Source organism: Takifugu flavidus, chromosome 19, assembly GCF_003711565.1.
Source record: "Takifugu flavidus isolate HTHZ2018 chromosome 19, ASM371156v2, whole genome shotgun sequence".
Classification (NCBI taxonomy): domain Eukaryota; kingdom Metazoa; phylum Chordata; class Actinopteri; order Tetraodontiformes; family Tetraodontidae; genus Takifugu; species Takifugu flavidus.
The window spans coordinates 3,535,871-3,557,594 of record NC_079538.1 but is presented as its reverse complement, the minus strand read 5'-3'; the positions used below and the strand labels follow the sequence as shown (position 1 = coordinate 3,557,594).

The 21,724-nt window shown below is 48.8% G+C and overlaps 4 protein-coding genes across 5 annotated transcripts in view; 2 read left to right on the top strand and 2 right to left on the bottom strand.

Annotated features, from left to right (window-relative positions):
* LOC130516285 (E3 ubiquitin-protein ligase TRIM9) overlaps positions 1-628 on the top strand; it is a 31,245-nt gene extending 30,617 nt beyond the window's left edge. Inside the window, 1 exon segment of the mRNA XM_057017253.1 lies at positions 1-628. This exon segment is cut by the window's left edge and continues 2,000 nt beyond it. The gene's annotated coding sequence lies outside the window, so the exon portion shown is untranslated.
* c19h1orf131 (chromosome 19 C1orf131 homolog) overlaps positions 1-3,397 on the bottom strand; it is a 3,411-nt gene extending 14 nt beyond the window's left edge. Inside the window, exons 1-9 of one of the 2 annotated variants that reach the window (XM_057017348.1) lie at positions 3,198-3,396; positions 2,402-2,548; positions 2,229-2,323; positions 2,018-2,068; positions 1,739-1,834; positions 1,591-1,665; positions 1,392-1,426; positions 1,081-1,218; positions 1-720 (exon numbers count right to left, since the gene is read on the bottom strand). The exon at positions 1-720 is cut by the window's left edge and continues 14 nt beyond it. In XM_057017348.1, coding sequence (XP_056873328.1) covers positions 1,098-1,218; positions 1,392-1,426; positions 1,591-1,665; positions 1,739-1,834; positions 2,018-2,068; positions 2,229-2,323; positions 2,402-2,548; positions 3,198-3,276 — 699 coding nt within the window. In that variant the 5' untranslated portion in view covers positions 3,277-3,396 and the 3' untranslated portion in view covers positions 1-720; positions 1,081-1,097. Of the gene's footprint in view, positions 721-1,080; positions 1,219-1,391; positions 1,427-1,590; positions 1,666-1,738; positions 1,835-2,017; positions 2,069-2,228; positions 2,549-3,197 lie in introns of both variants that reach the window. The other variant, XM_057017347.1, reaches the window with a different exon arrangement.
* gnpat (glyceronephosphate O-acyltransferase) lies at positions 3,387-8,591 on the top strand. Its single transcript, XM_057017263.1, has 17 exons — positions 3,387-3,574; positions 3,875-4,066; positions 4,165-4,341; positions 4,431-4,560; positions 4,761-4,888; positions 4,980-5,055; positions 5,130-5,281; positions 5,356-5,486; positions 5,574-5,824; positions 5,898-5,996; positions 6,121-6,270; positions 6,355-6,434; positions 6,629-6,769; positions 7,016-7,115; positions 7,216-7,309; positions 7,395-7,456; positions 7,554-8,591. Exons 1-17 carry the CDS (start codon positions 3,551-3,553, stop codon positions 7,595-7,597), a joined length of 2,031 nt encoding a protein of 676 aa, XP_056873243.1. The 5' UTR covers positions 3,387-3,550; the 3' UTR covers positions 7,598-8,591.
* An 8,828-nt stretch (positions 8,592-17,419) lies between these two features.
* LOC130516540 (homeodomain-interacting protein kinase 2-like) lies at positions 17,420-19,474 on the bottom strand. The gene is made up of 5 exons (XM_057017650.1): positions 19,440-19,474; positions 19,105-19,281; positions 18,697-18,862; positions 18,442-18,623; positions 17,420-17,600 (listed from the first exon to the last, which is right to left on the bottom strand). Exons 1-5 carry the CDS (start codon positions 19,472-19,474, stop codon positions 17,420-17,422), a joined length of 741 nt encoding a protein of 246 aa, XP_056873630.1.
* Positions 19,475-21,724: the final 2,250 nt, after the last annotated feature.

Below are 21,724 nucleotides of genomic sequence, written 5' to 3'. Positions count from 1 at the left end.
ATTTATTTTCAGTATGAAATCTGCATATATTCAGTTCTGTGTCTCCTTACGGGTTAAAGTGGGTTGATGAGCGAACATCACAGCACGGTTTACACAAGGGGAAAGTTGGGTTGCGTAATTCAGAAGAAAAGCAGAAATCACAGCTGGTTTGGATCAGTGGCGCTCGGAAATGGACAAAAACCCGGAAGATCCCACCGGAGCTCCGGCGTTGGTCCAACACACGACCCCAAACTGTGGATCAGGGTGAGAGCAGTTCTCGCTCCATCTTGGGCCGGCTGATCTCAGCTCAGCCTCCGATGTAGGAAACGCTGGTCTGGCCTCATTCGACGTGCACGACGTGCACGAGCTGCCAGCTCGCTTCATCCTTCCAAACCAACGGAACTGTTTTCCCTTTAACCAAACAAGCATGTTTACAGTGGGAGGAGCGTCTCAAAACGGCCTTTCCTCCCACGCTACTTCCTGAGTGTGTATTTCCACCTGAACGAGTCCGTCCTGCCCGTCTGTGTTTTGTACGACTTCCTGGTTTGTGTAACGACATCCGTTAAGTTCTTTACAATGTAAAACACAAGACGCTGACTTCTTGTGGGGTGATTTCTATAAAGTAAATAAATGACGTGTGATGGGAAAAGGTCTCTCCTGTGCAGTAATCCAGCGTTGGGGTGATGCTCTCCACGCTGCCTTTACTGCCTTGCTCAAGACACCCTAGGTTAAGCCTGACACCTGTAAACACAAACAGGACACACCTTTCAAACACCCTCACAACTCTGATCAACGTTAACATTAAAGTCAACATCAGGCCTATTAACAGCTCGACAGGAACTAAGTTGGGGGGGGGCTGAGAAGTGGAGGGTTGTTGGACCGACCATGGAAGGTGTTGCAGCAGGAGGAGGTACCAGGACCACCAAGGGACCCTTGAGCAAGGTAGCCAACTCCAAATCCTCAGAGGGCCCTGTGATGAGCTGGCACTCCTCCAGAGGTGTACCCCGCCTTCAGGGGGCCCCCCCAGCGGCCTCCCGCTGACCCCCGACAGGGACAAAGAGGTCCAGAAAGCAAAACTGCCCCTTTGATCGGTCAGATTACCTGTGAGTTCCTCCGTCTCACTTCCTGCCTTTGATTTTCTGGATCTCACTGGAGCTGAGGATCAGCATGCCGTTCTTGAAGCGGCCCATCTGGCCGGTGGGGGCCGCCCCTAGACCCGAGGCCGACGTCTTCCTGTCCCTGGTGGACGTGATGACAAAGGTGAAACCAACCGCAGAGTTCTGATCCGAACAAGCAGCATTTGGAGCCCGAGCAGATATATATAGATCTATCTATCTATATCTATATCTATATATAGATATAGATAGATAGATAGAACTATATATATATATAGAACTGATGGCTAAACTCACTTTTCAGTTTTCTGCTTCTTCTTTTTCTTTGGATCCTGCAGAGAAACAACATTTCATATTAAATCAGACTAATTCTTAAAAACAAATGTATATTAAAACAAAATATCTTAAAGTGAGATATTCAAATCCTAATTAACACAGAACATTCCTCCAAACATCACATCCATGCGTAAATGAGGTGGTTCTGCTGAGCTCTTACTGGCTGCTCGTCTGCCTTCGCCTCCTTCTTCTGCTGCTGCAGCGTTCTGTAGTTGACGTACTCCCTCTGAGGCGGCTGATGAGGAGACGACAGCAAAGTCATAAAAAAGCTGATTTATTCGTGCATGATGTCTGGCACGTGCGCTCACTCGGGCTCCCAGCATGACCGCTCGGTCCTGCTCAAACACTCGCTGCTGCTCCTTCTTAAAGCCGGTGATTCCGAACCGATGGACCTCGAGGCGAGCCTGAATCGCACACACATTTGGACGTGTTAGGAAAATAGAAGGGCAGAGATACAAGTTGCACATCACAGTCAAGGGCACAAAGGCTGCAGCAATAATAATGAAGAGAAGGCTTCAAGAAGGGTTTCATCTGTTGTAGAGTCACGTTTCCAATGAAGAAAGACAGAAAACTGGAATATTTGTCACCTTTTCCAAGTTGAGTTCCTCTATCTGCTCACTTTGTGTCTCCTCTGCTTTCTGTGGGGTGTTGATGAGGCGCCGCCATAAACCAACAACAGCAGACAGGAAACACAGGAAACACGGGAACAGGATCAGCTGGTGTCTAATTACAGCTAACGTGGGGAAAATTGAAAATGAGAATAAAAACATCCCACTGGAGTCAAAGCAACAGGCTTACAGACACCGTCCGAGGAGCTGGACTCTCCTTCGCTTTCCGTTTCTTTCTTGGGTCTTGAAAAACAACAACTTCCACCTGATTCTGGGAACTGGGACCTGGAGACAACATGAACATTGAAGAGCAGCAGGAAACAAGCTTGTTGATGGATCCGATGTTTGACATGATCTTCAGACCCGCTTGTTCACTCTTCATGTGCCTGCGAGGATCCGCTCTGACATCTGCTCTGCAGTCAGAAGGCTCTTCTCGCGCCGGCTCATCACCTCGCCTTCGCTTTCTCTTCCTCTGTGACGTGAACCTCTGGCTGGCTTCTGCGCCGCCACCTGTCAGGACAGGAGGAAGAACAAGCTGCTTAAACGATCTGAGCGAGGAGAAAAGAGGTTAGTTTAGCTTCGATTTAACTGACAGTCATTTAACCACAAAATCACACTAAAAACACTGATGGACATCAACAAAACTCGTGTTCGACACTAGTGCTCTGCTAATATGGATTCTTTACTTTTATTAGTGAAATTAGACAGTCCTAATCGGAGTATTTGTAGGCGTTTTACGTAAACTCTGAAAATGCACCTGTATTTGTGGCAACGACACCTGAATGGAACTCTAATTCCAACAGCTACATAAGCCCAAAATAAATTTAAATGCAGAAGGTTTGACAGTATGGTGGATTACAAATATTCATTCCAAAGTTGTCATTTAATTCGACTCTTTCATTTAAACTATTAGTGTTCTTGCAGCTAATGCTTGTTACTGTGAAGGAAGGTAACCTAGCTTAAGTGCATTCACTTCGGTTGGAAAAAGCCTAATAAATAATACAAAAAAGAGGTTCATGACATTTTAGCGTATGCAAAAAAGACCACAAGTTCCATCCATCCTCTACCGCTAAAGACCCCAAGTTGTGAGAGAAATAATAGATTTCTGGTGTGTGGTAACACTGCTAACGTGATCAAAAACAGAGCTAACTCCACTCACCAAAATCATACAGTTTGTCCAAAACGTTTGCCAGGAATAGACAGTCTGCGTCTGCTTGTCCTCTACTCTGTAGGTCCATTTTACGTTTATAAAATAATCCCTTACTATGTATTTGGTTCTACGAACAATGCTAGCTACCTGTAAACACGTGAGTTCCGTGCTCATGGAGAGGACAACACTGGCCCTCCTGAGCCACCGTAGCTGCGGAACGATGCGGAAGTGCAGTGGAAATCACACCCATGCGAAGTTCCACGGGTGCTGGAATCGATTTAAAGTGTAACGTGAACGCAAATATCCGCCTGTTTAGCCCACTTTAGATGCAAAGTTTACACTTGTGAAAACGGGGACCGAGAATGGCGTCAGAAGCTGTTTTTTCGGTATGTACCTTTTGCTTTTTGGACGGCTAAACTGTTAGCTCCGCTTCTGACATTTGACTTTTAAGTCGAACAGGTGATTTATAAAAGACACCAAAATCACTCTTATCCAAGCACGAAATCCTTAAAATAAAAATAAAATCGTCAAATCAGACCACTCCAAACGACCCTCCAAATCTGAAGTTTGCACACAATAACACTTTGTAATATAGTTTGCTCTAATATTTTTGTTGCTAATGTGGTGAAAAAAAATCCAATTTACAAAGCCTCATTAAAGTTCTATCTTCCAAAACGTAACTCCAGCACAAAGATCCCATGCTAAAGAAAAGGGATGATTTTGAGGACATTTTGGAAGAGAGGAGGCATTCCAGTGACCTGAGATATGCCCTCCGATGTTACACGCCGGTTCTGTACAAAGGAGTGGAACCGTGCAGAGCCAGCACGTTGAAGAGCATCGTTCTTCAGTCTGATCAGGTGCACCATGTCATCGGCCAGGTAGGCTGGAGACCCACTGGTCACCCTGGTGGATACACCTGAAACCTCTGACCGGAGTGGAAATTGCTCTTGCCAACCTTGTTTTTCTAATCCTCTAGGTTTCCAAGGAGACGGGCAGGGCTACTGAAGACGTCCAGGAAGAGGCCTCAGCCATCTTGGAGGAGATGGCTCAATGTCTGCAGCTCAGCACTGTTCGATTCTTCGCCTTCACACTCAGCAAGATCTTTAAAACTTTATTTAGGAGCATCTGTGTGAATGAAGATGGCATTCAGAGGGTGAACACACACAGATATGGTGCACGCTCTAAATGAGAACTCTTGCTCACGTCCAGAAACACATATAGTCTTTTGCTATGTGTTATTAGCTTCAACAGGCGATCCAGGAGCACCCTGTGGTCCTGTTACCCAGCCACCGCAGTTACATGGACTTCCTGCTCATGTCGTACATCCTATACACGTATGACCTGCCGCTGCCCGTCATCGCCGCTGGGATGGGTGAGATCCAGAAGGCATCTTGATTCATTAGTTACCTCAACAGTAAATCTACCCTAACCCGTTCAGCAGAGGTTTAGGTGCTAAATATTGTTTAGATTCACCTTATGGATATCTGGCTGTATGAGCTGGACGATGATTTAAAACAACAAACCTTGCCAGAAGATTGGCAATAAGATGGAAAGTCCTCGTTTCCCCCGCAGATTTTATGGGGATGAAGTTTGTCGGCGAGATGCTGCGGATGTCCGGCGCCTTCTTCATCCGCAGGTCTTTTGGTGGAGATAAACTGTACTGGTCGGTGTTCTCCGAGTACGTCAGGACGATGCTCAAGGTGAAGCGGCCGCCGTCACGTAGACGAGCTCTTCCGTCCTCGAGCTTTAGAACCTGAATTCTGCCTTTTCGCCACCTTTTGTCCCATTTAGAACGGATTTGCACCGGTTGAGTTTTTCCTAGAGGGAACCAGAAGTCGAACATCCAAGTGTTTGACTCCAAAACTAGGTGAGCTGTTGTGAGCAGAAGCCGGACGCTGCTGCGTTTCTCCAGACGGGAGTCCTGACCCGATATGTTGGCAGGTCTGTTGAACATCGTCATGGAGCCCTTCTTCAAAGGAGAGCTGTTTGACGTTTGCTTGGTCCCCGTCAGCATCAGCTATGAGAGGGTCTTGGAGGAGACGCTTTATGCCAGAGAGCTGCTGGGGGTCCCCAAACCCAAAGAGTCCACTTCAGTCGGTCCTCTTCTTGCTCACTCTTTTATACAAAAGCGTATCTGCCCAAACGCTCAGGTCCTTCTCTCCCGCAGGGCCTGTTTAAAGCCAGAAAGATTCTCAGCGAGGACTACGGCAGCATACACGTGTACTTTGGTCAGCCCGTGTCTGTGAGGAGCTTAGCCGAGGGCCGAGTGAACCGCTGCCAGTTCAGCCTGGTACCGAGGTACCGTGTCGAAGACCAACAGTTATTAAGTAGCAAATGCATGAAGATCCATCAGTTACTACTGGCCTTGTGTTGATTGTGTCCCAGACACATCCCCAGGAGGCCCAGCGAGGACATCCAGAACTTTGTGAATGACTCGGCCTACAGGCTGCTGAGGGCCCAGGAGGACAACATGGTCCTGAAGCCGTGGGTCCTTCTGGCTTCCCTGCTGCTCCAAGACCACCACCAGAAGCTGACGGTGGGGCAGAGACCGGGGCTGCGTCTGGACGAACTGACCGCTCGAGCCGTGTGGCTCAGGGACGTTTCTCGGCAGTATGGAGCCTTCCTCCACTGGCCCGGTACAGCCCGAGCATTCGTAGAGACCCAAGCGTACCACCAGTGCAGTAACCTGCGATGTTCTGCCTCCTCCAGACCATCTGCCTCCAGCAGGAGTGGTCTCTTCTAGTCTGGCCCTCCATCCCGGGCTAGTGAGGCTCCACGGGGACCGAGTCCAGTTGACACTGGAGCCAGGTTTGAGCTCAACGACGTCGTCTCTGCTTTGGGTTTAGCCTCTCCGTGTCTAATTAGTAGTAAACCAATCAATGAGCAATGAAACTCTGAGTTTTAAATTGTACATGTACATTTCCTGGAACAGGAGGAGAAGCTGGATCAGGGGAGGAGGTGCTCCTGAAGCAGGCGGTGGTCCTGCTCTCCTGCGCCTCCTACAGGAACCAGTGCCTGCACGTCTTTATCCGACCCGCTCTGCTGGCGCTGGCCCTCCGCGCTGCCTCATCCAATCAGAAAGGTGAGTTGAAGCTGGAGTTTAGCGGCGCTGCTTCATCTATGACCCCGTGATCACAACTCGTGTTTAAATGTGCTGTGATTTTAGAGGAGATCTTCAACAGTTTCAGTTTCCTCCGGAACGTGTTCTCCAACGAGTTCCTCCTGTGTCCAGGTGCTGCCGTGCAGGTGGGCAGCATGTTCCTCTACTCCAAACAGAAGGTCCCGAAGGGCTTGCACGTTTCACTACATTTATCATATTTCCTTTGGTTTATATACATGAGGCTGAAGACGTCCTGCTCCAGGATGTCATATTTGTTGTCTGTCTTTTTTCAACCTTTATTATCAATTTTAAACAACCTGAGGTGGTTTGTGTGGTGTAGGACTTTGAGGAGGCCTGTTTCCTGCTGCTGAAGACTGGAGCTCTGCAGGTCTCTGCACGCGAGCTATTGGTACCGGAAAAAGGACGCAGAACGTTGCACTTCCTCAGCAGTATGCTGGATCCTTTCCTACAGGGATATCAGGTCGGACAATCAACAGCTTCCGTATCCAGTTTAAGATTTAAAGCCCTCTTAAATATTCTTTCAGTTCCTTTAATCATATATTGGTTGTCACTCATGCACACACATGCATACACGCACATGCACGCACACACAAAAGAAATTATATATATATGAAATACATATATAGCGTTATAACCCTGCTGTCCTATAGGGGGCGGTGTTGAGCCATCGTCTTAATAACCCGCAGATTTTTGCCGCGTCTCTCAGGTCACGTGTCGATTCCTGTGTGAAGACAGCACCAAGATTGTGACAGAGCAACAGTTCATCCCTGCAGTCCGCAAGTTCATCATGAGACAGCTTCTCTCAGGTTTTCCTTTATAATAGTTAGAATATGCTTCACATACATGCCTGCCTCTCCACGCAGGCCTCTTATAAACGTGTGTGTGTGTGTGTGTGTGTGGAAGCAGGAACGCTCAAGTACGCCGAGCTTCTGTCATCTGACCTTCAGAAGAACATCCTGGCAGCTTTAGTCCGACTCGGAGCCGTGTCCAAAATAAAAGGGTGCGTGTGGAAATCAGTCCTTAACAGAAGTGATGCGGGAACATCACGCGGTTTCACTCACGCTGCTGTGACCTTTGTGCTGCAGCCCGGAGCAGACCACTCTGAGGGTCGACCCCGTGACGGCCAATTCCTTGGAAGACACTCTGGGTGAGGAGTGTGTGGCCGCTGGAGCCAGCGGGGCTGAAATCACCAGGTTTGCTCCTGTTTCAGCCCGTAAGAACGTCTCATTTATGTGTTCACCCAGGTGGGAAACTCCCCGCTCGCAAAGCTGCCACCGCCAGTCTCTGACCCCTTGACCTCAGGAGGCGGGACACGGCGCCGGAAGCCTCAGCCTGGCTGTACGGTCTTTCACCGTCTCATCGTTCCGGCCCGTTTGCACGTGCGTGGCCCACCTCAGGCTAGGGTTAGGGTTAGGGTTAGTGCTGTCGGGCACTTTATTTATGTAACGTGGTGTGGGCCTCTAACCTTGTTGTGGGTGAATTTGGGTTTTCTGCTTCCGTTTAGCTTTTGTATCTGGGTTTCGCACCAGCCTTCAGGTCTTTTGCCAATAAACTGTTGAAGTTTGTTTATTTTTGTTTACACGTGGTGATAAAAAGGCGGCGTGGCGACACGCCAGCGACACGCCGGCGACACGCCAGCGACACGCCGGCGGCACTACAGCAACGTTTCTGTGCCATAGAGTTACTGAGTTATCTCAGAAGTCTCAACATTGTCCTGTTGTTTGAGATTCAGCCTGTTTTTACTGTCAAGGAAATATTTATTAAGCTTTATGGTATAAGAATAGGAAGAAAAGCAAGGAAATGAGACCATTCCTGACCGACTTTGTGTGGTTTCACACGAATCTTTATCAGATTCAACCTGTTCAAATCTTCTATCAGTCTGATGTTTGCACTAAAAAAAGTTTAAAAAATCTTCCATATTTTGTGTTTTGGTTCCTGTTGTAATATCAGTATTTATAACGAACACGTTTTCTATAAAAGTGAGTTCAAAGACATTTCACTACACACGATGTTTATGGAGCATTTATTGACTTTTCACGCTCATTTTCTTAGATTTCTTCTTTTCTCCATCATCAGACGCAGCTTTTAGCCGCTAACGCCTCCATCTCACCCTGCACGTGGCGTCTTTTTAACCTGCCGTGTACGTGTGCAGAAACCTGTTAATAAAGTGTTTGCAGATCGTGGGTTCAGCCCAGACTCATCCTTCAGAATTCCCTTCCTCCTCTTCCCGATTCCCAGCCAAGTCTTCCCAAAATGATTAAAACATGATTGAATTCTCTTTATTCATTCTGATGTGTTTCATTGGTACCAAAAGTCCACTTTTCTGACCTGGCCTTTACTCACGTGTTGATTCATTAATGGTAATATTCAAACCTTTGATCCCTTTATTGGTCATTCCAAGAACATTAGCCTGGAGTTCTTTTGGAGTCTCCAGAACCTGCGTGAAGACCCACCAAATGGCCATTTAACAGTCTGAGGTTCTATTGAAGAACACATGAAATATTAGCAGAGAAATGATCTTTAAGAATGTTTTTCCACACATGAAATAACATGAATGACCTGGAGACACCAGAGTGGCTCAATGATCAGTCTCTATTTGAGGAAGAGCCTTACTTCTAAAGGTTAAAGATTACTTCCGGGGATTTGATCTAGACGTCCTGTCATATTGGGGGAATTGTGAAGTCATTAAACGTATTTATGCCAAATTTCTTTGTATGCAGTACCCATATCTGTCGCCAGGTGGCAGGATTGTCTCAGAGCAGGCTCGAGGGGAGCTCGTTCGTCACACGCACACGCACACACACAGGATTTTCCATCACGTGTTGTGGCTGCACTGTCCATCCATGGTTCCGGTTCCCTCAGACTCACTCGATCTCTGACGAAGGTTCATCCAAAGTTGCTGACACGCTCCATCCTCCGCCCGTTTCCTCCCTGTGCTTTCTCATCCCTCCATCCATATCCGTCTCCCTGATGCTGCTGTTTGTGTAATAGTGTCAGCAGCAGTCGGGTCAGCACTTTATCTGCTCCATGGGGGGTCCAAACTTGGAATAGAGTTGTTGGGAACTGAAAATGACTCAGTTTCAAACGTGTCCACAGTTTATAATAATTTCTAAGATTTCGTATTGATTCTTGATTGAACTTGATCATAACTGAAGAGTTTTGACTCTGACTGGGATCTTGGCAGCCTGAGAGTCTTCTGTGAGCAGTCAAATAACTCTAGATCTTATTCGGAGGAAAACACCTCGGCAAGATTAATATTCTCCCCTCAAACCGCCAATCTCACATTTTATCGACAGGTCAGTGAAGAGACGAAGTTCCTCGCTGGACATAATAACTGAATAACGGCCTGGAAATGCAATCGCAAATCCCCAAACACGCCTACGTAATCAGTACAGACCAGTCTGAATAGGTCCAATTAGGCATTTCAGAATAAAAGGAGCGCTGATTTGTTGAATTCACTGACTTTTTTCCCATTTTTAACATGAATGAATATGATCACTTTTAGTACCGGTGTGTTTTAAATCACCAAATGTCCGATTTGTCTTCTCTTCCTTGAGTGGAACCAAAGGTTTTTGATTCCAGCTTCAGTTTTAGAGCTGGAGGGTGTCCAGAGACGTCTGACTGAAACAACGATTCATTAGAGACACCGAGGAGCATCAGACGCATCCTGCTGGACTGATGGGCAGATTTAATCTTCTGAGGAGTTGCCTGCACGGCTAAGATCAGCTGCCTGGTCTCAGCTGAGACGCTACAGTTCCTCCTGGCACGTTGTTGTTAGTGTGCAGCCCGTCACCCTGGCGGCTGCTGGGAGATCAACCATCCATGCTTGAAGGAAGCCATCTGCACTTTTAGCTCCTCTATTTGCATAACGTAGCAATGCGCTAAGCTAATATCGGAAATTAGCCCCAATGTGTGATCGCCCATCGCGCTGGTGTGTGTTGCGCTGCATGTGCAACACACACCAGCACACACCAACACACACGCATCTGCACACTTCCACATAATCACGGGCTCGCATGCAGGGCGCTTCCTCCCCGTCCCGACGGGATGAACTGCCACTTCCTGACAGCAAAATAAATAATATTCCTCTGATGGATGTCGCCATGACGGCAAAGCTCAAGCAAGATTTAATAAAATCCAATAGAATTTAATTGAAGTGACACGAGTGTGTGTGTGTGTGTGTGTGTGTGTGTGTGTGTGTGTGTGTGTGTGTGTGTGTGTGTGTGTGTGTGTTGTACATGTTACTGTTGAGTGTCGGGGTTCTAGTAGCCAGGCCGTGTTGGCTGCTCCTCACATCTTCAAAGGGCTGTCTGAGGGTCAAGGTTGCTCTCTTTCTTCTTATCTTATGTCTCAATTTTCCCTTCGTCTTCCTTCTTGAAATCCTCTGAAAAGGAAGGAGGAAAAAGAAGTGATCAGCGGAGGAGGTATGGATGGATGGGGGGGGGGGGGTTCCAGGGACGGATGTTCACCTGATGGGTGACGACAGCTTCCTCCCTTTACTGGAGTTCAAAGGTTAAAAAGTGCAGAAGTTTTGAACCATCAAAGAAATCAATGGAAACCAACTTTGCTTTGGAGCCTCAGACTGGGGTCAGCCTGGGTTTTCACTTCCTGTTTCATTATCCGGCCTTTACCTTCCATCGCTCCTCATTCTTCAGATGTTCGACAAGAGAGAAGAGTGGGAGCATTGTTTCTTCTTTTGCCTGCTCCATGATCTCTTTATTATTTATTTATTATTGACTATTTATTATTGGTCAGCATCTTAGAAAGATGACGGGAACAACTATTCCAGAGGTCACCAAGGTCGTCTCTGTAGCTCTCCGCCATTTAAAACAAACCAGAAAAGTAAAGTTATCTATGGGTGAACCACCGCTCTATCACCATGGTAACGGTTTATCCCTCCAGAACTCTGCAGGGAGGGTGGAAAACCAGGAAAACCCTGGAAAACCAGGCTTGGTGCGCACGTTTCAGGTCACTAATTTCCATTTTAATCAAATTAAACGACCACACCTCGACGTTTACAGTTGCTCGCGTCGGTGTGGACGATCCAATCTGGGCAAAAAGTGCAGCAGCAGCCAGCAAATTTGTGTCGCTATGCTAACGCTCGCTCCCGCTTCTTGTCAGTGGCGCAGAAAAGTCCCGTGTGGAGTTCCTGAAGCATTAAACGTGGCCTTCAGACTGGACCTGTGCTGTTCACGCTGGCAGAACCAAAGCAGATCCAGTCACATCTGAGGGAAAGACTCAGATTCTGCTCACACGCTGGGAACGAAGCCCAAAACAACAGAACTTCTGGACCTGCTTGTATTTATGTATTTACATATTTACACAGATTTATCCCTCACGTCTTGCGTCATTGCCCAGACGTGAGGGGTCCAGAACCAGAGCGCGAGGTCATGGAACACGACTGACACCCTGAACCACCTCCAGGCACGTGCACGCCATGCATGCGCTCTCACCTCTGAGGCTTTGCAACGTGGCGGCAATAAAGAGCCAAAAAGGGCCAATAGACAAAAGACGGTGTGAACGGATTCCCGGGACCAGCTGAGCGCCACGAAAGAAAGATGAGACGTGAGGAGATGGAGAGCGATCCGTCTGGGAGGGCGGGGGCGAGGAGCGTGAGGAGTGCTGGGAGGGCGGGGGCGATCCGTCTGGGAGGGCGGGGGCGATCCGTCTGGGAGGGCGGGGGGGAGCGATCCGTCTGGGAGGGCGGGGGCGGAGGGGGGAGGAGCGTGCTGGGAGAGGCCGACACTTCACAGGCGCACTTGTCAAATGGGCTAATGCCGCCTCACTTCAAGTCCCTCTTAAAGACGTCAGATCCCAGCAGCAGATTAGGGAGGCAGGCACCTGCGGGGGGGAGGGGGGGGGGGGGGGGGGGGGGGGGGGCTGCTGCCTGTACAAGATCCTGATAAGAGCAGATTTGTTCTAAGAGCGCAATGACAGGGCAAGGTTATCACAAAGCTGCCTGCCCCCCCCGAGAGAGCTTGAGTGAGTGTGTGAGCGAGTTCCGTAAGCACACACGTGCACACGCGCGCACATAGCGCACATAAGCGCACATGCGCGCACACGCGCGCGTAATGTTTTTTAACGTAATATTTTGAAAAATATTAGATCTAGTGTGTGTGTGTGTCTGTCTGTGTGAGTGAGTGTGAGAGTGAGTGAGTTCCGTAAGCACACACGTGCACATACGCGCACATAAGCGCACATGCGCGTGCACACTCGCACGTAATGTTTTTTTAACGTAATATGAAAGGTCTGTGTGTGTGTCTGTGTGAGTGTGTGTCTGTGTGAGTGAGGTGAGTGAGTGTGAGAGTGAGTGAGTGTGTAAGTGACTGAGTTCCGTAAGCACACACGCGCACACACGCGCACACACGCGCACATACGCGCCCCTAAGCGCACATACGCGCACATGCGCGCACATACGCGCACGCACGCGCACATACGCGCACATACGCGCACACGCGCGCACATGCGCGCACACTCGCACGTAATGTTTTTTAACGTAATATTTTGAAAGGTCTAATGTGTGTGTGTGTCTGTGTGTGTCTGTGTGAGTGAGTGTGTCTGTGTGTGAGTGAGTGTGAGAATGAGAGAGTGTGTGAGTGAGTGAATGTGAATGAGTGAGTCCCGTAAACACACACACGCACACACGCACGTAATGTTTTTTAACGTAATATTTTTAAAGGTCTAATGTGTGTGTGTCTGTGTGAGTGAGTGTGAGTGAGTGTGAGAGTGAGTGAGTTCCGTAGCACACACGCGCACATAAGCGCACATGTGCGCGCACACACACGCACATAATCTGTGTGAGTGAGTGTGTCTGTGTGTGAGTGAGTGTGAGAATGAGAGAGTGTGTGAGTGAGTGAATGTGAATGAGTGAGTCCCGTAAACACACACACGCACACACGCACGTAATGTTTTTTAACGTAATATTTTTAAAGGTCTAATGTGTGTGTGTCTGTGTGAGTGAGTGTGAGTGAGTGTGAGAGTGAGTGAGTTCCGTAAGCACACACGCGCACATAAGCGCACATGCGCGCGCACACACACGCACATAATGTTTTTTGTCTGTGTGTGTGTGTCTGTGAGTGAGTGAGTGTGAGAATGAGTGAGAGAGAGTGTGAGATTGAGTGAGTGTGTAAATGACTGAGTTCCGGAAGCACACACGTGCACACGCGCGCACGTACGCGCACATAAGCACACATGCGCGCACACTCGGACGTAATGTTTTTTAACGTAATATTTTGAAAAATATTAGATCTAGTGTGTGTGTGTGTCTGTCTGTGTGAGTGAGTGTGTGAGTGAGTTCCGTAAGCACACACGCGCACATACGCGCACATAAGCGCACATGCGCGTGCACACTCGCACGTAATGTTTTTTTAACGTAATATGAAAGGTCTGTGTGTGTGTCTGTGTGAGTGTGTGTCTGTGTGAGTGAGTGTGAGTGAGTGTGAGAGTGAGTGAGTTCCGTAAGCACACAAGCGCACATACGCGCGCACACACGCACATAATGTTTTTTGCGTGTGTCTGTGAGTGAGTGAGTGTGAGATTGAGTGAGTGTGTAAGTGACTGAGTTCCGTAAGCACACACGCGCACACACGCGCACATACGCGCACATACGCGCCCCTAAGCGCACATACGCGCACATGCGCGCACATACGCGCGCACACGCACACATAATGTTTTTTGTGTGTGTGTCTGTGTGTGTGTGTCTGTGCGTGAGTGAGTGAGTGTGAGAATGAGTGAGAGAGTGTGAGTGTGTAAATGATTGAGTTCCGGAAGCACACACGTGCACACGCGCGCACGTACGCGCACATAAGCACACATGCGCGCATACTCGGACGTAATGTTTTTTAACGTAATATTTTGAAAGGTCTAATGTGTGTGTGTGTCTGTGTGAGTGAGTGTGAGATTGAGTGAGTGTGTGAGTGAGTGACTGAGTTCCGTAAGCACGCACGCACATAATGTTTTGTGTGTGTGTGTCTGTGTGTGTGTTCTCTGTGAGTGAGTGAGTGTGAGAATGAGTGAGAGAGTGTGAGACTGAGTGAGTGTGTAAGTGACTGAGTTCCGTAAGCGCGCGCGCACACACACACACGCGCGCACACTCGCGCGTAATGTTTTTTTTAACGTAATATTTTGAAAAATATGAGATCTCGTGTTGTTGTGTGTGTGTGTCTGTGTGAGTGAGTGTGAGTGAGTGAGTTCCGTAAGCACACACGCGCACACACGAACGTAATGTTTTTTTTAACGTAGTATTTTGAAAGGTCTAATGTGTGTGTGTGTCTGTGTGTGTCTGTGTGTGAGTGAGTGTGAGTGTGAGTGAGTGCTAACAGCTGGTGATGACGTTAGCCAGCAGAGCCGCCACAGCTAACGCGCTATTATTGGGCACCATTGTTTTCTGGGGGTGGTGATGTCACTTCCCAACACTGAGAAATGAGGCCGTTACAGTGACAGTAATTGTTAGCGCTTTAATACTGGGTTTAATAATAAATGAGGTTTACTTTCAATGTTTGCAAGAGCACTGTCTTGAAATTTCACAGAAATTTATTTTTTTTATAAAAGATGTCAGTTCTGAAATGTCGTGTATCGACTTCCCTGACTATCGATCGATATCGACTAGAAAAAGCCATAAAGTTGATCCCTATTCTAATGTGAGCGCGGGGGAGAACGGCTGCGTCCGTGTTATCAGGCTGCACCTGTCTGGTCTTAGGGTTAGGGTTAGGGTCATTTCAGAGAAACGGAATAATTCTGATGATTTTCTGAAGCAAACATGTTTCATATAAGTCTGTTGAAGGGAAGCTTCCTCAAGGTTGGGGGAACGGTTTCAAACTACCAATCAAATGATGATATAATGGTCTGGATGGGATAAATGACACACATTAGCTTTAATTCCTAACCCTAACCCTAACAGGCCGTCCTCCGTTGGCTCTGCTGGACACGGCCTTCCAGAGTCTCCATAGGGGCTTCAGGAGGCTGCTGAAGTATTTAGCTGCATTTAGTGGAGAGAAGCAAAGCTGAGTGTGACACTGGCTGTGGCGAGATAGATGGAACCCTGTTGTGCTATAAATCATACTCTTGTTAACCCACAGCCAAGTGTAGAAAGTCACATGGGCCTCAAGGGAGCCTGAAACCCGAAGCTGCGCTTGCAGTTCTTAGAGCCTTCGTTCATTTGCTCATAGAAATGAATATAGAAGAAAAGATACAGCAGAAATCGTGCAAAAACGTGCATTTAAACATTGTAGCCTAGTGTGTTTACGTGTCAAGGCGCTGTCACCTTCACCTCTTCCGAAGGACTGGCTTCAACATCTCAGGACCCTAACCCAGCGTGCACCTGAGCCCGATCGGGGCTCTGGCACAGCAGGCGCTGGCACTTGGCTCCCGAGTGAGGAGCCAAAGTTCTGCCAACATGCACGTTCATCACAGACATGCACAGAATCTGCTGAATAAGGTGCTCGGACACGTGGCTGATCAGGGCTTTTATTCTGAAAATGTGCTGATATCATCCACCTCCCTGAGTTTGTCGCTTCGCTCTTGGTCGGTCTGATCTTCAGACTTCAACACCTCGATATGCGATATAGAAAGTTTGCTTTTCTCTCTTATTAATGAAAGATATGTGACCTTGTGGGCAACGTAAAGGACCCTGAAAATTTGACTTCCCCAAAAGCTGATTTATACATTTTACTTTGAAAAACCCTTATTTTCACCTTTCTAACGAGAGCTATTTTTCCATTTTCTCTCCAATCTTGGAGTCCTGTGCTGATTCGTCTCAGGCGAGTCTTTGCATAGACCCCGAGGTCTCGTCTGAGTGGGCGACCTTGGCCTCGACTCCTTCGTTCCCTCGTCCGGCCGCTGCTCGTCTGTGCTGCAGGGCCTCCTTCCACCATGACCACGCTTCCTTCCTTCGCTCCTCCTGTCTGGGATGTTCTCAGCGTGTTACCAGGGGTGATCCTGACTGACTGCCTCTCTGGAGACGCCGCTGCTTCTGGTCCTTCCTTGCAGCTCCCAGGCTGCCGTCAGTTATCTCCAAGATGACCGAACTGGTGAGCTTCACTCCTCAACCCTAACCACCGTCACCTCTGTTGTGATCAGGTGACCTTCTGTTGGTGCTCAAACACGTGTTCGGATGACGGCTCGACTTTTTCTCTTTTTTCTGTCTTGGTTTGACCGAGAGCGGCAGGAGTTTAAACTCTGCCCACGTCTTCATCCACGCCACCACCTTATTCATTCACTCCATGATCATGCTGGGCAGGACGAACCCCTCTGGAGGACAAGTGCTGCAGCGAGTGACCAGCGGCTCCAACAGGAACCCTCTGAAAGGCCTCCATCTTCTCAACGCAGGACTGGGGACTGTAAGACAAACCAGTCAGGTTGAATTTGAGTTTAATTTAAGTGAGTTTAACATCACGAATGCCGGCGCCGACTCACTAGGAGCCGATGCTGAAGCGAGTGATCCGCTCAGTGGCGTCGAACTCCAGCATCTGCTCCAGCAGGTCCACAAACACCAGCAGATCCTTCTCCTCTGCTGGGCCGTCTGCTGACAGGCTGGGGGGGGGGGGCTGTTCTGGATCTAAGGAGCCAGGAGAAAGGTCCCTATTCTCTCTGGGCAGGATGAGAACAACGGTGTCGTTCTGGTTGTGAACGATCTGGAGCAGGACTCACACACAGCAGCGCTCTCAAAGACCCAACCGGACGGGTCCTCAAGTCCTGGGTCTGGTCTGTCCGGGGGGGCAGTGATGTCAGCCTCAGGTGTGCGATGGGGTGGCAAAAACCACTAAAATGCAGATGTGATCCCCCCCCACACACACACACACACTCTCTCACACACACTCTCACACACACACTCTCACACACTCTCACACACACACACTCTCTCACACACACTCTCACACACTCTCTCACGTGGCTGATCAGGGCTTTTATTCTATAACCACCTAGTCACCTAATCACCTAGTCACCTAATCACCTAACCACCTAGTCATCTAACCACCTAGTCACCTAATCACCTAGTCACTTAGTCACCTAACCACCTAGTCACCTAATCACTTAGTCACCTAGTCACCTAACCACCTAGTCACCTAATCACCTAGTCACCTAACCACCTAGTCACCTAGTGCCTAAACACCTAATCTTGGAACCCAAAAGTGTGTGACGTGTTCTGATCAACTAATGATGCACTCACAATATCGTAGTCACTTTTGCCGTTGTAGAGCAGACTGCCCAGGAGCAAGGCAGCGATCAGACACCCCAGAGCCCACATGTCTGCGGCCTCTGTCAAAGGAAGGATCAGGAAAACCTCTGGAGCCCTGTGGAAGGACCCATGAGGACCCATGAGGACACACGAGGACACATAAGGACACATGAGGACACACGAGGACCCATGAGGACACACGAGGATACATGAAGACCCATGATGGCAGCGAGCCCTTACTTGTGACCCTAACCCGAACCCTAACCTAACCCGAACCCTAACCCGAACCCGAACCTAACCAGAACCCTAACCCGAACCCTAACCTAACCCGAACCCTAACCTAACCCGAACCTAACCAGAACCCTAACCCTAACCTAACCTAACCCAAACCATAACCTAACCCTGACCCTAACCTAACCCTAACCTAACTCTAACCCTAACCTAACCCGAACCCTAACCTAACCCCTAACCCTGACCCTACCCGTAACCCCTAACCCTGACCCTGACCCTAACCCTAACCCTAATCTAACCCTAACCCTAACCTAACCCTACCCCTAACCTAACCCTAACCTAACCCTAACCCTACCCCTAACCTAACCCTAACCCTAACCTAACCCTAACCTAACCCTACCCCTAACCCTAACCTAACCTACCCCTAACCCTAACCTAACCCTAATCTAACCCTAATCTAACCCTAACCCTAACCTAACCCTAACCTAACCCTACCCCTAACCTAACCCTAATCTAACCCTAATCTAACCCTAACCCTAACCCTAACCTAACCCTAATCTAACCCTAACCCTACCCCTAACCCTACCCCTAACCCTAACCTAACCCTAATCTAACCCTAACCCTAACCTAACCCTAACCCTAACCTAACCCTAACCCTAATCTAACCCTAACCCTAACCCTAACCCTAACCCTAACCTAACCCTTACTCATGTCCAGTTGCTGACCTGTATGGAAGGGTCTGAAGGGTTCGCCCCTTTTCAACTCTCGAGATCTTATCAGCCAGACCAAAGTCAATCAGTTTGACTCTGAAAGGTTCTTTCTGGTGGTTCACCAACATCACGTTCTCGAGCTTGATGTCGGAGTGCATGAACCTCCGAACCTTCAGGAAGTCCAGGGCTGTAGCCATCTGTAATGTTTGCAAATGAGCTGCTGTTACACGTGCCTGACATTAGAGAATGTTTGTATAGAGCAGCTAACACCTGCAGAAGAATGGGTCTGATGTCCCTCAAAGGCACACGCTGCCATTTCCTCTCATCCAAGAAGTCTTTCAGACTTTTGTCCAGCTGCTCAAACACGAGGAAGTGATGCCTACTGTCGGAAAAGCTGTCGTAGAAGTTAACGATGTTGTGGTTGCTGGAGCCGTGCCTTCTCAGTTGGCGCAGCATATACACCTGGTGATTGATGGGATGGATTTAGGCCAGGGGTACCAAAACCCAGTCCTCCGGGGCCAAAATCCATCCATGTTTTCTGTCCCAGGCAGAAAATGGCGTTGACAAGACAAGTGGGAGAGTCGTTTACCCGGTAGATCAGAGAACGCGGTTGGATTGCGGCCCCGTGTCCTGGCTTTGGACACCCCTGATTATGACATATCTGACCTTTTTGCTTACCTCTGATGCAAACTGATCCGATAAAAGCCTTCATTTTTCATCATCTTAATGGCCACGGTCACGTTGGTGGTCATATGGGTGCATTTGAGCACTTTGCCATAAGTGCCCTTCCCCAGCAACCCCTTCACCTCGTACGTGAGGAACGGAGAATCTCCGTCCGCTTCCACAGCAGAATGACTTGAGCAGGACACACACGGGTCACATGACACATTAGCATTGAAAAAAAGCAAAACAAACGTGTTTCACCCATCAACCACAGTGGCGTAGATTCAATCTGGAGGCCTCAGCACGTATTCTGAAATAAATCACAAATCTTAATGTCAGGAGATACGTACAGTTGTGGGGAGGGAAGCAGGCTTTTCCAGGACATGTTTAACAAATATGGAGACCAGATTCGTTGGTTCTAATGAGCTGGCTTCAATGTTTATATGGAGAAGATACAAGAAAGCATCAAAGTACTGATGTGCTTTCATGTCCAGGACAAGGATGAAAGGGTGTGTGTGAGGAGTGCTGACTAAAGATCAAAGAACATCTATTTATTGTTTCATAATGTCTGAGCAACATCTTTATTCTTTATTGACCATTTTTAAGCCATTTTTTTTAGTTTCAAACTGCACCTGTGGTTGTTTTTAATTAAAATAAGCTGTTAATTTAATTAAAAAAAGAAATTGTAAATTGACAACCAGACTGTTTGGCTCCTCTTTGCTCCCAACACACTGAAGACGCAGAATCCACCACTAAAGAAGTGAGCGTGGAGAGCGCCGCTGTGGGGGGGTTAGGGTTAGGGTTAGGGTTAGGGTTAGGGGCGGGTTAGGGCTAGGGGCGGGTTAGGGTTAGGGTTAGGGTTAGGGTTAGGGTCAGGGTTAGGGTTAGGGGCGGGTTAGGGTTAGTGGTGGGTTAGGGTCAGGGTTAGGGTTAGGGTTAGTGGCAGGTTAGGGTTAGGGTCAGGGTTAGGGTTAGGGTTAGGGTTAGTGGTGGGTTAGGGTCAGGGTTAGGGTTAGGGTTAGTGGCAGGTTAGGGTTAGGGTCAGGGTTAGGTTAGGGTTAGGGTTAGTGGTGGGTTAGGGTCAGGTTAGGGTTAGGGTTAGGGTTAGTGTGGGTTAGGGTCAGGGTTAGGGTTAGGGTTAGTGGCAGGTTAGGGTTAGGGTTAGGGTCAGGTTAGGGTAGGGTTAGGGTTAGAGGTTAGGGTTAGGGTTCGGGTTAGGGTTAGGGTTAGGGTTAGTGTGGGTTAGGGTCAGGGTTAGGGTTAGGGTTAGTGGCAGGTTAGGGTTAGGGTTAGGGTTAGGGTTAGGGTTAGGGTTAGCTGGACTTGGACAGCAGTCCCTTTCCTGAATACTGTCGTGATAGTACTGTAAAAACATGTTTTATGTGTCTGGGACATCCTGAATGTGATGTGTACATCCTGCACAGCCTGTGACCCCCGAGGTTTACGCCCCCATGAAAGACCAGGCAGTGTAATTCGGGGCAGACTGCTAATGAATCATGTAGAGATGCTAACGATTTTGGACAAAAGTGGAAATGCTCTGAAACCATGCATATAGTGGACCTTTAGTTTACCTGTTGGTTTAAAACAGCTACTTTTGGTTGTTAATGTGGTAATGTTCTTGGCAGCTGCCCTGCTGGTAGGAAAGTGGACTACAGCTTAACATCAGAAAGTCACACCAAAGTTCACGTGCAGGGCTAGGGTTAGACCACGTGCAGGGCTAGGGTTAGACCACGTGCAGGGCTAGGGTTAGACCACGTGCAGGGCTAGGGTTAGACCACGTGCAGGGCTAGGGTTAGACCACGTGCAGGGCTAGGGTTAGACCCCGTGCAGGGCTAGGGTTAGACCACGTGCAGGCTAGGGTTAGACCCCGTGCAGGGTTTGGGTTAGACCACGTGCAGGGTTTGGGTTAGACCACGTGCAGGCTAGGGTTAGACCACGTGCAGGGCTAGGGTTAGACCACGTGCAGGGCTAGGGTTAGACCACGTGCAGGTTTGGGTTAGACCACGTGCAGGGCTAGGGTTAGACCACGTGCAGGGCTAGGGTTAGACCACGTGCAGGGTTTGGGTTAGACCACGTGCAGGGCTAGGGTTAGACCACGTGCAGGGCTAGGGTTAGACCACGTGCAGGGCTAGGGTTAGACCCCGTGCAGGCTAGGGTTAGACCACGTGCAGGCTAGGGTTAGACCACTGCAGGGCTAGGGTTAGACCACGTGCAGGGCTAGGGTTAGACCCCGTGCAGGGCTAGGGTTAGACCACGTGCAGGGCTAGGGTTAGACCACGTGCAGGGCTAGGGTTAGACCACGTGCAGGGCTAGGGTTAGACCCCGTGCAGGGCTAGGGTTAGACCACGTGCAGGGCTAGGGTTAGACCACGTGCAGGGCTAGGGTTAGACCACGTGCAGGGCTAGGGTTAGACCCCGTGCAGGGCTAGGGTTAGACCCCGTGCAGGGCTAGGTTAGACCACGTGCAGGCTAGGGTTAGACCACGTGCAGGGCTAGGGTTAGACCACGTGCAGGGCTAGGGTTAGACCCCGTGCCTGACAATATATCACAACGCTTCCAAGATTGATGGCATTAAACTGCTTCTATCCAGGTTTTTATCAGGATTTACAGCCGTTGCTGCACCAAGAGCTTTGCAG

Bases quoted from the DNA above. Each gene is read 5' to 3' on its own strand.
- gnpat (XM_057017263.1), top strand. From the start codon at position 3,551: ATGGCGTCAGAAGCTGTTTTTTCG. The intron at 6,770-7,015 runs GTCGGACAATCA...CGCGTCTCTCAG, and splicing joins CTTTCCTACAGGGATATCAG to GTCACGTGTCGATTCCTGTG. The intron at 7,457-7,553 runs GTGAGGAGTGTG...GTGTTCACCCAG, and splicing joins TTCCTTGGAAGACACTCTGG to GTGGGAAACTCCCCGCTCGC.
- LOC130516540 (XM_057017650.1), bottom strand. From the start codon at position 19,474: ATGTCCTGGAAAAGCCTGCTTCCCTCCCCACAACT. The intron at 18,624-18,696 runs GTGTTAGCTGCT...CAAACATTACAG, and splicing joins TCAGACCCATTCTTCTGCAG to ATGGCTACAGCCCTGGACTT. The intron at 17,601-18,441 runs GTCAGCAACTGG...GTCCTTCCACAG, and splicing joins CTTCAGACCCTTCCATACAG to GGCTCCAGAGGTTTTCCTGA.